The sequence below is a fragment of the Rousettus aegyptiacus genome, unplaced genomic scaffold, assembly GCF_014176215.1.
Source record: "Rousettus aegyptiacus isolate mRouAeg1 unplaced genomic scaffold, mRouAeg1.p scaffold_m13_p_1, whole genome shotgun sequence".
NCBI lineage: Eukaryota > Metazoa > Chordata > Mammalia > Chiroptera > Pteropodidae > Rousettus > Rousettus aegyptiacus.
Genome location: NW_023416284.1, coordinates 59,330,629 through 59,343,571, shown reverse-complemented (window position 1 = coordinate 59,343,571; position 12,943 = coordinate 59,330,629). Strand labels below are relative to the sequence as shown.

At 37.6% G+C, this 12,943-nt stretch overlaps 1 protein-coding gene across 2 annotated transcripts in view; it reads left to right on the top strand.

Moving 5' to 3' along the window:
• The window catches only part of ZNHIT6 (zinc finger HIT-type containing 6), a 55,343-nt gene extending 48,961 nt beyond the window's left edge, over positions 1-6,382 (top strand). For both annotated transcript variants that reach the window (XM_016128075.2, XM_016128072.2), the window contains one exon: positions 1,015-6,382. In XM_016128075.2, coding sequence (XP_015983561.2) covers positions 1,015-1,055 — 41 coding nt within the window. In that variant the 3' untranslated portion in view covers positions 1,056-6,382. The remainder of the gene's footprint in view (positions 1-1,014) is intronic.
• The last annotated feature ends 6,561 nt before the right edge of the window (positions 6,383-12,943 follow it).

Sequence of the window (12,943 nt, the reverse complement as noted above, 5' to 3'; positions counted from 1 at the left end):
GGACATATCTTGAATGAAAACTATTTGAAGACCTTACTCATAAACACCAGTTTGATTGCTACCAACAGTCAATCTTAAATCTTACGGTACCATTGGCAAACCCCAAGGAACCTGGCAATTGGAATATGAGGCAAGATCCAGATTTATGGTTCTAACACCAGCCTTTATTAGCATTCATTTTGCCTCCCTGAGCTTTATTTTTCTTATCTACACAATGGAGATAAATGGCTATAAACCTAAAGCAAAGTAATCTGTATTTTAACCTTAATTTACATAGTGTTTTCATGTATTACTTCCTTTTAGCTATGCTATACAATGAAATAGAGTAGTCACTCCGATTCCTATTTTATAGATTAAAAAAAAAAAACTAAAAGATAGAGTGACTTGTATTTATATATGGATTTAGTGTGCACTACACTATGGTATAGATACAGGGAGGGAAGGTCCAGTGTCTGTCTTCAAGGAACTCACAGTTTAGTGAGTAAGCATAGACTTGCTTGCTTTACTCAAGACAGCTCCTTTAAAGAAACTTCATTTCTGCTCTGAGTCTTCTTTCCCGTGAAAGGAAAGAGATGACGATTAGCTAGCCTTCTGTCAGCCCACATTCTCTCAATGCATACTGACCCTCAATTTTAAGTTTAAAAAAAATCGTGGAAAATTTTATTCCAACCACACTTGGCTAACCTATGTGATAATAGAGATCTTTTCAGCGGTGCGAGTATGGGATCATAACCACACTGTGAAGTGACCATTCCCAAGTCTTCCACAGAGTCAGGAAGGATGTTACCTCACAAAATATAATTGCCACTTTCAGACATCATTTCTCTATTTATTGTGGCCAGAATTGTATATCCTGGCTGCCCGGGACATGACGTGGTTTGTCTATCCCTGTGAGCGGTGCTGTTGGTATGCATCAGAAGGGAGGAGAAAAGAGGGAAAAACAGAACAAGCTAAACAGAAACAGTATAAACATTTGACTGCGTGTTTACTTATTTATTTTTTATTTTTTTTTAGTGAAAAGTGAATCTACCAAGAACATTGGCAGTGAAAGTTGAGCACTTCTAGAGGAAGAAAATTCCTGGACAATTGCAGAGGACTGTGCATTGACTAGCTAGCTGTTGGATGACTGGGGTATTGTCAGTGGGTAGTTGGAATTTTTGTTCCTCTGAAAAGTAATTAAACAATCTAATTTTAAAAAAAAAAAAAAGTGTATTTTCTAGCCTCTCACATTGACTTTCAAGGCCTGTATTCCTATTAACAACCCAAACCTTTTTTTTGCACATAATTGGCATAGGGCTTATTTTAATTAGGCCCTGGCTTTTAATACGCTGAATTCTATAGACTGAAAACTTTTCTATTTGTTAGTTTGACGTAAGACCAAACCCAAGGATCATCTGTGTCCGCTGCAAAGTTGTCATTCTCTTTAGTGGTACCTCACTAAACAGAAAGGCCATGCAACACACCATCTAGCCATCAGTCATCCATTCTTGTCTTTGGGATTTATATGTAACTGACCCTCTTGAGATGACTGAATGAGTCTTTTATACTCGGGTAGCTCCCAGTACTTTGTCCTGTGTAAAGCCGGATAAATACTATTAACTACTATTTCTTATATTCAGTTCAGAAAATCAATGGCTCCACATTGTCGTTTGAATCATCAGTGCTCACAAATTTGGCTATACTTGTTCACATAATAACTGTCTTATGAATTGTGTGCCTTTCATCCCATTTCCATTCCATTCTTATCATTGCCACACAAGGATGTTGTGATGACCATTTTTATGCTGTGTTTTGAAACATTTAGCAATTACTGTAGAGAAAGCACTTGGAACTCTTCAGTATTTTCAGAATGTATATGTGTATTTATGTATATACCTGGCTTAACTTATAACTTATGGCAGCTCTGTATACATTATGATCTCACATATTGGAACTAAATTTTTCTAGTTTTATTGAACTTTATTCAGTTATGAAATTGCAACATGACTATAAAAGAGTAAAAGATTATTACATCTGTGTGGCATCTGTATACTTAATGGTTAAGAAAACAAAGATAAAATTAGACATTAGTGAAACTCATTTTTAGTTTAAAATTGGAATAAGTTTTAGATCAAAAGGAAACCAGAAGCGTTAATTAAAGAGCCTTGGAAAGATTAGAAATATAAAGAAATAATGAGAAGATAAGCCTAGGAGAAATTTGTAGAACACAAATATATATAACTCGGGGTAGAAATTGAAGAAGAGTATCCAAAGACAATAATGCCACAAAGTCCCTTGGTGTAAAAGTAATAATGAAATGGTATTCATAGGAAGTAAGGCTTTGCAGTTTGAGAAATATATATTCTTCCTAAGGCAACTTCAGGAATCCTCTCCTTCATACAGTAAAAATTTGCGTAGAATTATGCTGTTCACAATATTACTGGAGAGACAACAAAATGGGATTTCGAGGAATTCGTATTTAATTCAGAAGGGAAATTTGTCTTCTTGAAACAGGCAAGAAATGGGATGAATTGAATCAAAAGTATGAATAGATGAATAGGATTGTTTTGGGGAAAAGTGAGATAAAGTACACAGAAGAACATATGATCTGAATATCAGGGTGGAGAGGAATTTCCTAACAATGAAATCTGTTATGATGTAGTCTCATTTCCAAGAAAAGTGTTGAGTTCCATTCCTTCTATAATTTAAATTGAAAACTGGAACAAAAACCAAAGGATTTATCCTGTGCTTTTCCCCTGCCCAGAAGGAAAAAGGAAAATCTGCATGATCTAATGTATCTTTGCCATCTCTGTTGCTAGAATTCTATTAGACTTTTCAATTATAGACTGTTACTTAGGAAGGATTTTAACTGGCACAGTTTCCTCAAATTTAACTATCAGCTCATTTGATTAATATACACATTTATTTCCACAAGATGTACAATAAACATGTTTTAGTGAATAACTGTGTCAACTGTTTGAAGGTGAATTGGTGAATTGGACTGATTCACTGAGAGCCCTAGAAGTTTGAAGTCATAAGACCCAATTTCTTTTTTTAGAGACCCTCTCCATTTTGGATTCTCGACAAATTATGATGAATAAACAAGTTGCCTGACCCTTGTTAAGTGCAACATCCTGCATTTTGTTCATGACTCACATTTTAAAAGGTGAAAAGCTCCACCTGGCCTTCTTTATTTTTTAAACAATGATTTCAAAGAGGAGGTAGGCCTTTCATAATGGCTAATTATTACATATTAGATTAATAGCCATAAATTACAGTAAACAAAGCTCACACATGTTCATATTATAAATAGAAATTAAAGAGTTACTATAATTTAACACTATAATTTAAATATAACAAATATAATTTAAACGTAACTATATAATTTAAATATAAAGATCTTTTTAATATTCCAAAATATAGTTGAGCCAGTTTGTTTCCCAGTAGCAAGTAGTAGGATTTGGATTTCAAGATATAGAGTAAAACGTTAAACACCTAATTATAATGCCTACAGTTTCCTTTAGACATTTTGTTTAATTTGGTTGACATATACAGTGTGTTCTACTGATTTCATATTAGTCATTAAATTTTAAGAAAGATACCTAGTCTGATTTTATTTAATCATAAACTACTGAATTAAAATGTGTTTTTATTTTTAGATAGATATCATGTGCTTTTGATTATTAACCAACAGTCTCTCTGTTGCAAGTGACAGAAACCCAGTTCAAACTAGTCAGCCTAAAGGGCAATTTATTAGCCCATAGACGAGGAAGACTATACATGACTGGGTCCAAATACTCAAAGTAGCCATCATTCCATTGCCCATGCTTGCCTCTGATTTGTTCGTCCTCAATTTGTTTTCTCATCTAGGCAACTTCTCTATGGGGATGCTGTCTTTGGGTTGGGAGACAGTGAGGTGAAATGGTAGATAACAGCTGTCGATAGTTTCATCTTATATCATCATAACCAAAGCATGGCGGCAAATTATATAAAATTGTGGGGAAGAACTTTGGTTTTTCCCAGATTGGATCACATTCCATCCCTGAGCTGATCAGAAGAGGAATTCCCCCAGAGTAAAGGGAGGTTATCAGGAAAAGGAATGGTGTATGGCGTTGGAAAGGAAAGGTGTCTGGTGAGAAAAAGTAACATGTCCACTGTACCCGATTTGAATTTGAGTAGCAAGAGGTTTCTGATGTGAAATAACATAAAGAGTAAAATTCAAAATTAACCTGCAAACCCTCACTGGCTTTAACTAGAGATTTTAATTTCTATTTGATGTCATTACTGCTTTTGAGTTGCCATTGTGGGCTTTTAAAAAATGCTTTCCATTTGTGTTTGACATTATGTTGCTACTAGTTTGATCAGATGCACATAGCATTAGTCAGTTTTCATCATGGATTTGGAAACTTATAGTTTCATCAACATTAAAGAAATATTGATTTTGAAATTAGAATCATACCAGGGGAACGTGCTTCAGAAAAATAAAAGATGACTTAAGTAAAATTAGGCCCTTAAATAAACCTTTGGAAATCTGTACTTCATTACAAAGTATTTTCTTTCAACTTTGGTCAGTGGAAGCTATCTAGAGTATGTGTGCCTATGCTCTTTAAAATGAGCTATAATGTAAAAATGTCCCTGTTGGAGTGTGGTGGACTACATTCATTTTGAACTTCATAACCAAATGCATCCTTTAGCCTTTGATGAGCTACCACATAACTCAGCTATTAACAGTTTTATTTTCTTGCTGAATAAAGTACCAAAAACCCTTTGCCTCAATGCCGTGGCCCTAACCTTATTTTCCAGTATTCTTTTTTTTTTCTTTTATTCTTCATTGCTTTGCATCAGACTTTTTTCCCCTGAAATGCTTTTCTCCTCTTTCATTATCTCCATATGAGCATATTCTAACTATCTTTTAAGAGACAGCTTGGGTGGTAATAGCTGTGATCCTCCCATGTAGAAGTCATGCGTGTCTGTATGTGCCTCCCGATTGGCTGATGCTAATGCCAGTCTGGTGGTTAAATGTTTTTACTATCATGCTAATAAGAGTAATAACATGTATTAATAGCTTACTAAATACCATGCACTGTTTATTCCAAGCACTTTAAGTACGTTAGCTCATTTTAAGATTTCTCACAACAATCCAGTGACATAGATACAGCAGTAAAGTCCTACAGTAAGTGCAAGAAATTCGGCAACATGAAGTGGGTGGCCAGGGTGAGCTTGCACAGCTAGCTATCCGGGAGTTCCTAGCATCTAACTATAGGTCCCAAATCCATCCTGTGATTGGCATCCCATGTTGGTAGATGTCCACTCAGGTTAAACTATCAATGAGGACATTCTGAGTTAGTCCTGTGTCTAACTTGTACTTCTAAGATAACTGAGTCTAATGAGTCTAGGAGTCTCCCAGGTAGTTGATGCCCGTTTCATTAACCTAACCTGAGATTAACCCACCCTCTGCCTCCCCACTTTCTGAGGTAGCCTACCATTTCCTCAGCTGGCTTCACCATCCATTTTATATTCTTCACTTTCACCAAGAGTTAAGAATTTGAACCCACGTGCATTTGTGAAGAGGGGCTAAGTGGAGAATGGAACCGATTCATGTCATTGCATACAGCATTATCAATGGGGTTTACTACAAATCCATTTTACAGATGAGAAAACCAAGGCACATAGAGATGGTTAAAGGTTATTCTTAGGTCGAACTGTTCAATGATAAATAATGGAGCTTGGATATTTTCCTTCTCTTAATTCCTCTCTGTACCTGGCATTATCTTTCTTCCTGTCTATATAATTGTTATATATATTCTTAGTATTTAGCTGGTCTTGAAGGTCAAATCTGTGGTTGATACTTGCATCATCACAGCATCAAGCATAGTTTCTGGAATAAAGTAGGTTCTCAATAAAGATTGGGTATTGAGATGAGGTGGGAGGAATAGGGGAAGTTCTTAAGGCTGAAAAAAATTTTAAGACTTTGTTACAGATTGTTCTCTCTCAATCTGTAGCAAAGCCCCTGGCCAATAGGATATTAATAGCTAAAAACTTAGAACTTAACATAAGCTAGGAACCATTCTAAGCACATTACAACTGTTAATCATTGAATCCTCACAATCCTGTGAGGTAAGCACTGCTGTGTTTCATTAAATAGAAAATGAAATTAATTATAAAATGTGCCATTTTATGCAACATTAAGAAAAAATACTGCCGATTATGACATAATGCTTTCTAAAAATTAAGCTTAAAATGTTTATATTTGTATAAAAAGCTCTTTATGTCATTTCAACAAATCTAAGACCACCAATTTTAAGACGTACCATTTTGTATACCATTAAGAACATGTCTTAATTGTGTGACACATCCTGATTTGAAGTGTTAAAATAAGAAAATAAAAGTAGAATTGATGTAATATAGTATTGAGACAAATCTTTGTATCATTCTGTGTTTATACAAAAGGAAAAAGTGAAATTAACTGAGTAAGGCATTCTTAAAACTTTACATTCATTCTGATGTTCGTGACTCAGACCTCGTGATACAGCGAAACTTAATGAAGTATTCTGCCACCATTTCTACGATTTTCCTCAGAGTTCTGCAAGTTCTGGTGCTGGTGTTTTCTTCATCAGAAGGTGTTAACAAAACGGTTTCTGCAGTCAATGATTTGTGGACCGAAATATCGAAAGGTTGCCTTTGTCCATTTGTGCCTCCAAAAACAACGACCAAGTCCACATTGACAACTATGTTGTGACTGTGTCTTGGCCAAGAGCTGTTTTAAGATTTAAAGATTTCAGAGATGTTAAAATGTGGGTTCCATGTTCAATTAAATGTAATGCCATCATCTTCATTTAATATGAGCAAGGAAACCGGGATCCAAACAAATTGGTCACATGGAAAGTAAAGAGGTAAGGCAGGATTCAGACCAAGGCAGTTGGCCTGCAGAGGTCACATTCTTAACAATTAGGCTATGTGGCCTCCTGAAGTCATCAGGCCATCCTGAAATCAGGTTGTATTTCATGATGATTTAGATAGAGTGAATACTAGTTTACTGCTACTTAAAAATGGAAATTATTTTAATAGGCTACTTTGTCAACTAATTTCTTGAAAAAGTCAGACAATTTCTTCGTAATTTGTGAAACAGCTTTTTTTTTTTTTTTTTTTTTTTTTTGAGGTTTTTCTCTTCAATAATGGACAGCAGGCTATATTTCCCCTAGCATGTTTAGTTCCTGTCTTGAGTCTTTTATTCATGTTACTTATTTTGCTGGTTTGGGCATAAAAACTTCAATCAGTTAATTTGAAACCAGCTGTCAATGCTAATGCAAGTTTCAGTGGATTCCAAGATATTAGTATCAAGTCTATCGAATGTCCATTATGAATTGTTCTCCACTGAATTGAGCACCACTTAGAGAAGCTGCAGCAGAATGTAGGACTATCTGGCGAAGGGGCCCATGTGGGAGAGACATAAGGGCACAAAGGCAGCTGTCGACGATCGTCATATTGACTGTCGAGCTGCAGGAGGAACGTGTTTGGCACACCGACTACTCCGAGAGCTGTTGGGCATCGCTTCTGGCTTGGGGGTCGCGCCTATGGGGTTAGGACAACCAAACGAGAAGTGTAATTTCAGGACTTGTTAGAAATCTTGGGAATGGTTTCCGAAGTGGAAATGGGATGATTGGAGAAAAGCCATGAAAAGGCCAGAGCAGACGAATGAAAAGCCTTGTAAACAGTGCATGTGAGTCTCAGTTCTTAATCTCATGGAATTAAAGCAAGTTTTCATGCTCGGGATTATATAACCAAAGAGAAGTAATTTTTGAAAGGGAAATTTACCATCTCCCTCAGGTGGGTAATGCAGGGACTATCAAAACAGTGGTTTCAATGTCTATGTTTCAGAAAAACTTCCCTCCTTCCAGGTTTCTGCCAAGCACTCAGTTATTTTCACTGTAAGAGATTGTCACACACCATCTCTTGGTATCATGATTTCTTTTGGCTCCTTGAACAGTCGATTCTAGTTTAAGTCCATATGGTATGAATCTGTGGTGCAAAGACAGTCCCTAAAGCCCAATAACTTCTTATTTTTCCTAGAGCCCTGTGGTCCTACTCTTGACTGCTGCTCTCTGTTCCTAAAGAAAAACAGTAGAGTCCGATCTCTGTGTTTTGAAGTTTTGGTGGTTGGTTAACCAGATGCTATGATGCTGTGCTTTGGGGCCTCTGCCAACATTAGAAGAGACAGCAACTTTTTCCATGTTCCTGACAGATTGGAAGGTGTTTTTTCAAATTCTATGCTTCAGATCTCTCCCTGGAAAGGTTGGTCAGTTGTTGAGCCAACATCCTTGGCCTCCCCAGCTGATGAAGCTTAGAAGCCTGTAAATAGTTTCTGCCACATTTGGACCCTCACAAACAAAACTTCTAAGCATTGGAAATGGAAACTCGAGGTGGCAAGGGAAGCCAAGTGAGAGCGGACAGCCAATTTCCAGGTAAAGAATTAATGGGACTCTGTAAGAAGGAAGCTACTGTTTGTGGCTGACCTGTGTGTGGACGGTTGAAGCAAGAGCATGATCCAGATGTTCTTTGCTTGCTTTCCTAAGTGGCGAGGAAAGCAGTTGTGAGGTTTGGATCGGTTTTTTTCCTAAGCAATCACATTCTCCTTTCCCCTACCAAACTTGTGTGCCCCTTAGGAGTGAGAGGAAAAGCAAGTTGTTTCTCAGCTCCTTTAACGCATCAAAAGTACTTTATTGAAATTTTGTAACTTGGCTCACCCAAAAGGACTTTGTAATATTTGGTAATATTCTATAGTCCTATTTAGTATTTCTCCAAAGAGTAGTAATGAATCTGTAAAGCTTGGGCCAAGTGATGGAACAAAGATAAAGTATCTTAAAAGGTATGATAAACAGAGTATGGTACTCCTGTGATCACATGCTTGGTTCAAACTGTGCAAGTGACCTAAGCTGGTGCAATCTGAGGGACTACAGAACAGGCAGGGCACAGACTCTTCCCTGCTATAAAGAGGGAAAGCCAAAAGCAAGTTAGCCTGTTTTGCTACTGTAAGGAGAGCCAGCCCGAGCTAGTGACAACCCAAAGAAGCTTATTCGGTCTAGATTAGGCCAAGCCATCTATCCCCGTGGAATGTTTAGTCGCATTAGCCAATACATTCCTTCCCTCCCCCCCCCCACCTCCTTATTCAAGTTTCTCTAAGTTGGATTTTCTGTCAACTATATCAGAATTTGATACCAGGAAATGAAATGGGGCAAGTTATAGGCCCTGGATTATAGAATTGGCTGTATCAAGATAGTGAGGAGAACATCTATATTTGAGGCTAGAATGTTACTAAGGATTACATTTGTCTATAAAAGGAGAAACATTCTTAACTGTCTCTTTAAGGACATTTTATGAAAGTTGTACACAGCACTTCTGTTGACCTCCTATTTGGAGAACTTGGCCATGAGGCCACACCTACTTGCAAGGAAATAGAAGAGTCTTTATTCTGGATGGCAGTGTGCCAAATGAAAAGCTGTAGCTCTTCTAACTAAGACTAAATTAAATTGGTACTGGGAGACAAGTAACAGTCTTTACTACCGTTGGCCATTGGCAATTCTTGCCTTATGGTGCTATAGCAGCTAGTTATTTCATTGTCTAATGTATATTGGCACCTACGGACCATATATCTCCCTGGGCTGCAGCATTAAGGGACTTGGACAGAAAGTTCAGGGTGTAAAATATATTGGTTATAGATTGAAGACTTTGTAAATCTTACAAGAAAGAGAGAATTTACTTTGAAACTAATGCCTCCAAAAACCAAAAAGGAATAAAATAGGGCCTTGCTACAAGAATCATTTTCTGCCTATGACTTGTAATCTAAGTTGATTGAATGCAGTAGTCTGGATCTTTGACTGGATGGAAAAGCCAAATTCCTTCTCAAGTTAGTTTGAGAAAGAGAGGAGAGAAAAAGTACAATAAAGAAAGATTAGGACCTGGAATAAGTATGATCTTGAGGGTCTCTTCTAGAATCCTCTTGTTATACACTTCCAACTTGTCAAAAGAAACATCCATGTCCCTTGAAAATACGCAACTGGCATGCAGCTTGTCAGAAAAAGGACTGTAGCTGTTCTTCCCTCTCCAGATCATTGCTTTGTATTGCTTCATACAGAGGCCAATATGGAAGCAGAAGCCATTGATTTGCAGCCATTCCAAACCTATGTTCTAAATGAAAACAATCAACTAGATCTCAAATTACTAACCCATGAAATTGACCAGTATGTTAATCAGGGTTCATACAACGAATAGATGGGTGAGTAGATGTGTGTGTGTGTGTGTGTGTGTGTGTGTGTGTGTGTGTGTGTGTGTGTGTGTGTGTGTAGAGACAGAGGGAGAAAGAACAATTTACTACAGGATCTGCCATATGTGATTATGGAATCTGGCAAGTCCCAAGATCTGTAGATTGAGATGGCAAGCTAGAGACCCAGGAGAGCTGTTGTTTCAAGTTTGAAGGAATGTCCCAGTTCAAAGGCAAGAGAAATTTTCTCTTACTCAAGGGAAGATCAGCCTTTTTTGTTCTATTCAGGCCTTCATCTGATTGGCTGAGGCCCACCTACATTAAGGAGGACAATTTGCTTTCCTGTCTTTTGATTTAAATGTTAATCTCATCCAAAACACCCTTTCAGAAACTAGAATAATGTTTGACCAAAGACCTGAGCACCCCGCGTCCCAGTCAAGTTGATAAATAAAATTAAGCATCGCAACTAGAAACACGTAGATGGGAGCCAACTAAAGTCATGAGAGATTTACATCACAGAAACCCCCAACTCTGGCTAAAATGGCTGGCCAACCCCTAAATCAGTCCTCAGAGTCCCACCAGCACACATACGCTCCCACTTAGACCAACGAGCAGTGGCTGCTAAAGCTGTCCCCTCCTCTGAAAAGTCTCATAGAAATAAGGGCCAAGGGAAATCCTCTTGGAGAGTGAAACTGAGGCAGCCCCAGACTCACTATAAGATTAGGAGTCTTTGTCATTTCTGTCCAAAAAGACTGTAATACGTGTGAGGACTGATTGCCGCTGGATGTTTTACATTCTCCTCTTTACAATTTGGATTTTTTTTGTGTATATGGTTCTGTTTTCTCTCCTATTAGGTATAGGGTGTGATTAAACTTATTTACTCACAGCTCACTGAACCATGAAGAGTCACTTGACATGATTTGCATATTAACATGAATATTGGACTTGGATCTAGCCGTAATAACTGGATAAGATTTCATATTATCTCCTTCTGGGGAGCGAATATAACCTGTATGTGTAGAAGCTATGGGCTGATGTTAGGCAGCCAAAGGCTGAATTGTCCAGCATTGCTTAGTTCTTTTATCTGGTACTCTGCATTTTCTTTGAGAGTCACTTGCCCTCATTCTCAGCTTTATGGTTTAGTTGGGTTTGATGCGGCCCCCACCCCATTCCAACTTCTCAGCCACAATAATTGGTTCAGGAATGGGCAATCCATACCAGAGTGAGCCTCCACATTTTTTACTAGAAATGCTAGAACTCAATTTTTCTTCCTCATTGGGCCAACTTATGCAGGGGTGTGAGTTTGAGAACTGTTCTAACTAACCATTTTCAGTGCTAGGAAGAGAGTCAGCCTAAGAATCAACCTCCAAACAGAGCTGAGATATGGATCCTAGTAACAGCATTTTGCTTTCACTTTCCAGTTATTCTGGAGTGCTTCACCCTCATTTGCAACAATAAGTAATATAGAGAATGAGAAGAAATTTAAAGAAGCACCTCTTTTTAGCAAGCAGTCTTGTCATCTTTTCTAAACAGCTCTTCCCTGTGATCACCTCCAAGATATATGATTGAAGTCTGTAGAATCACAGAATCTTAGGATCTTAGAACCAAAGAATCATAGAAATCAGCTAGTCTGGGGCTTCCCAAGGTACCTCAGTGCGTAAGCAAGGTGATTTTTAGGTGATTCATGAATATTTTGTTATTTTAATAAATATAATGAATACTAGTGAAATACAACTAGCATTTTCACATCAGACTTGTGATTTCACAGGTTTTATGTAATGCTTTTACTGAAGGGGAAATTGAAGCTTTGAGAAGATTAATGGGTTTTTAAGGGATTGCCCAGATGGTGAATGAAGGTTAAAAGATTAAATGTGGAATCTTATAACTGGAAGGAATCCTAGAGATCGTGAAGTCACTTCCCACCCTCTCTCACCTCCAATGTCAGAATTCCCTACAAAGCATCTTTCACAAGTGGTTATCTAGTCTCTGTCTGAATACCTCCAAGGATGGAAAGTTTATCACTATTTGAGGCAGCACATTCCATTTTGTCAGTTCCGATAGTTAGAAAGTTTTCCCTTATACTGAGCCAAAATCAGCCCCCCTCGAAATTTCTTTATGTTCGGTTCCAGTTCTTCCCTCTGAGGCCACTCTCCACGTTCAAATGTTTCAAGGAAGTTACTCTGCCCCCCTCCATTTCTCCCTCAACACACACACACACAACAAACACCAAGCATATTTTCATGGAATGTGATTTTGAATCACTCCAGCATTTTCTCATCATTTTGGGTTTTGTAAATTTAACACCCACGTGTCTTGGTTGCTGTTAAAGCTATGTGTCTAGAACACAATATATATGCAGGCTAAACTAGAGCTATCCCATTCTTTGTCCTGGACCTTATGTTTTTGTTAAAGCAGCCTGAGAGCACCACATCCCATGGTTGACCATTGAGTGGCGGCATCCATCTTTTCTTTTCTTTTGTTTGTTTTTTTTACCATTATTCTGTAGTCAACCGGGTGACTAATTAAACCTCAGTTCACCACTTGTAATTTACTCTTATTCCTTTCATTCCATCATTTCAGTCTGAGTTGTTTCGGATCTTGATTCTATCAACCAATTTATTAAATCTGGGAGTAATAGAGCACAAGGACTTCCTTCGAAATTTATCAGGATACATAAAAATGTAGTGACTGAAGAAAATAATAAAC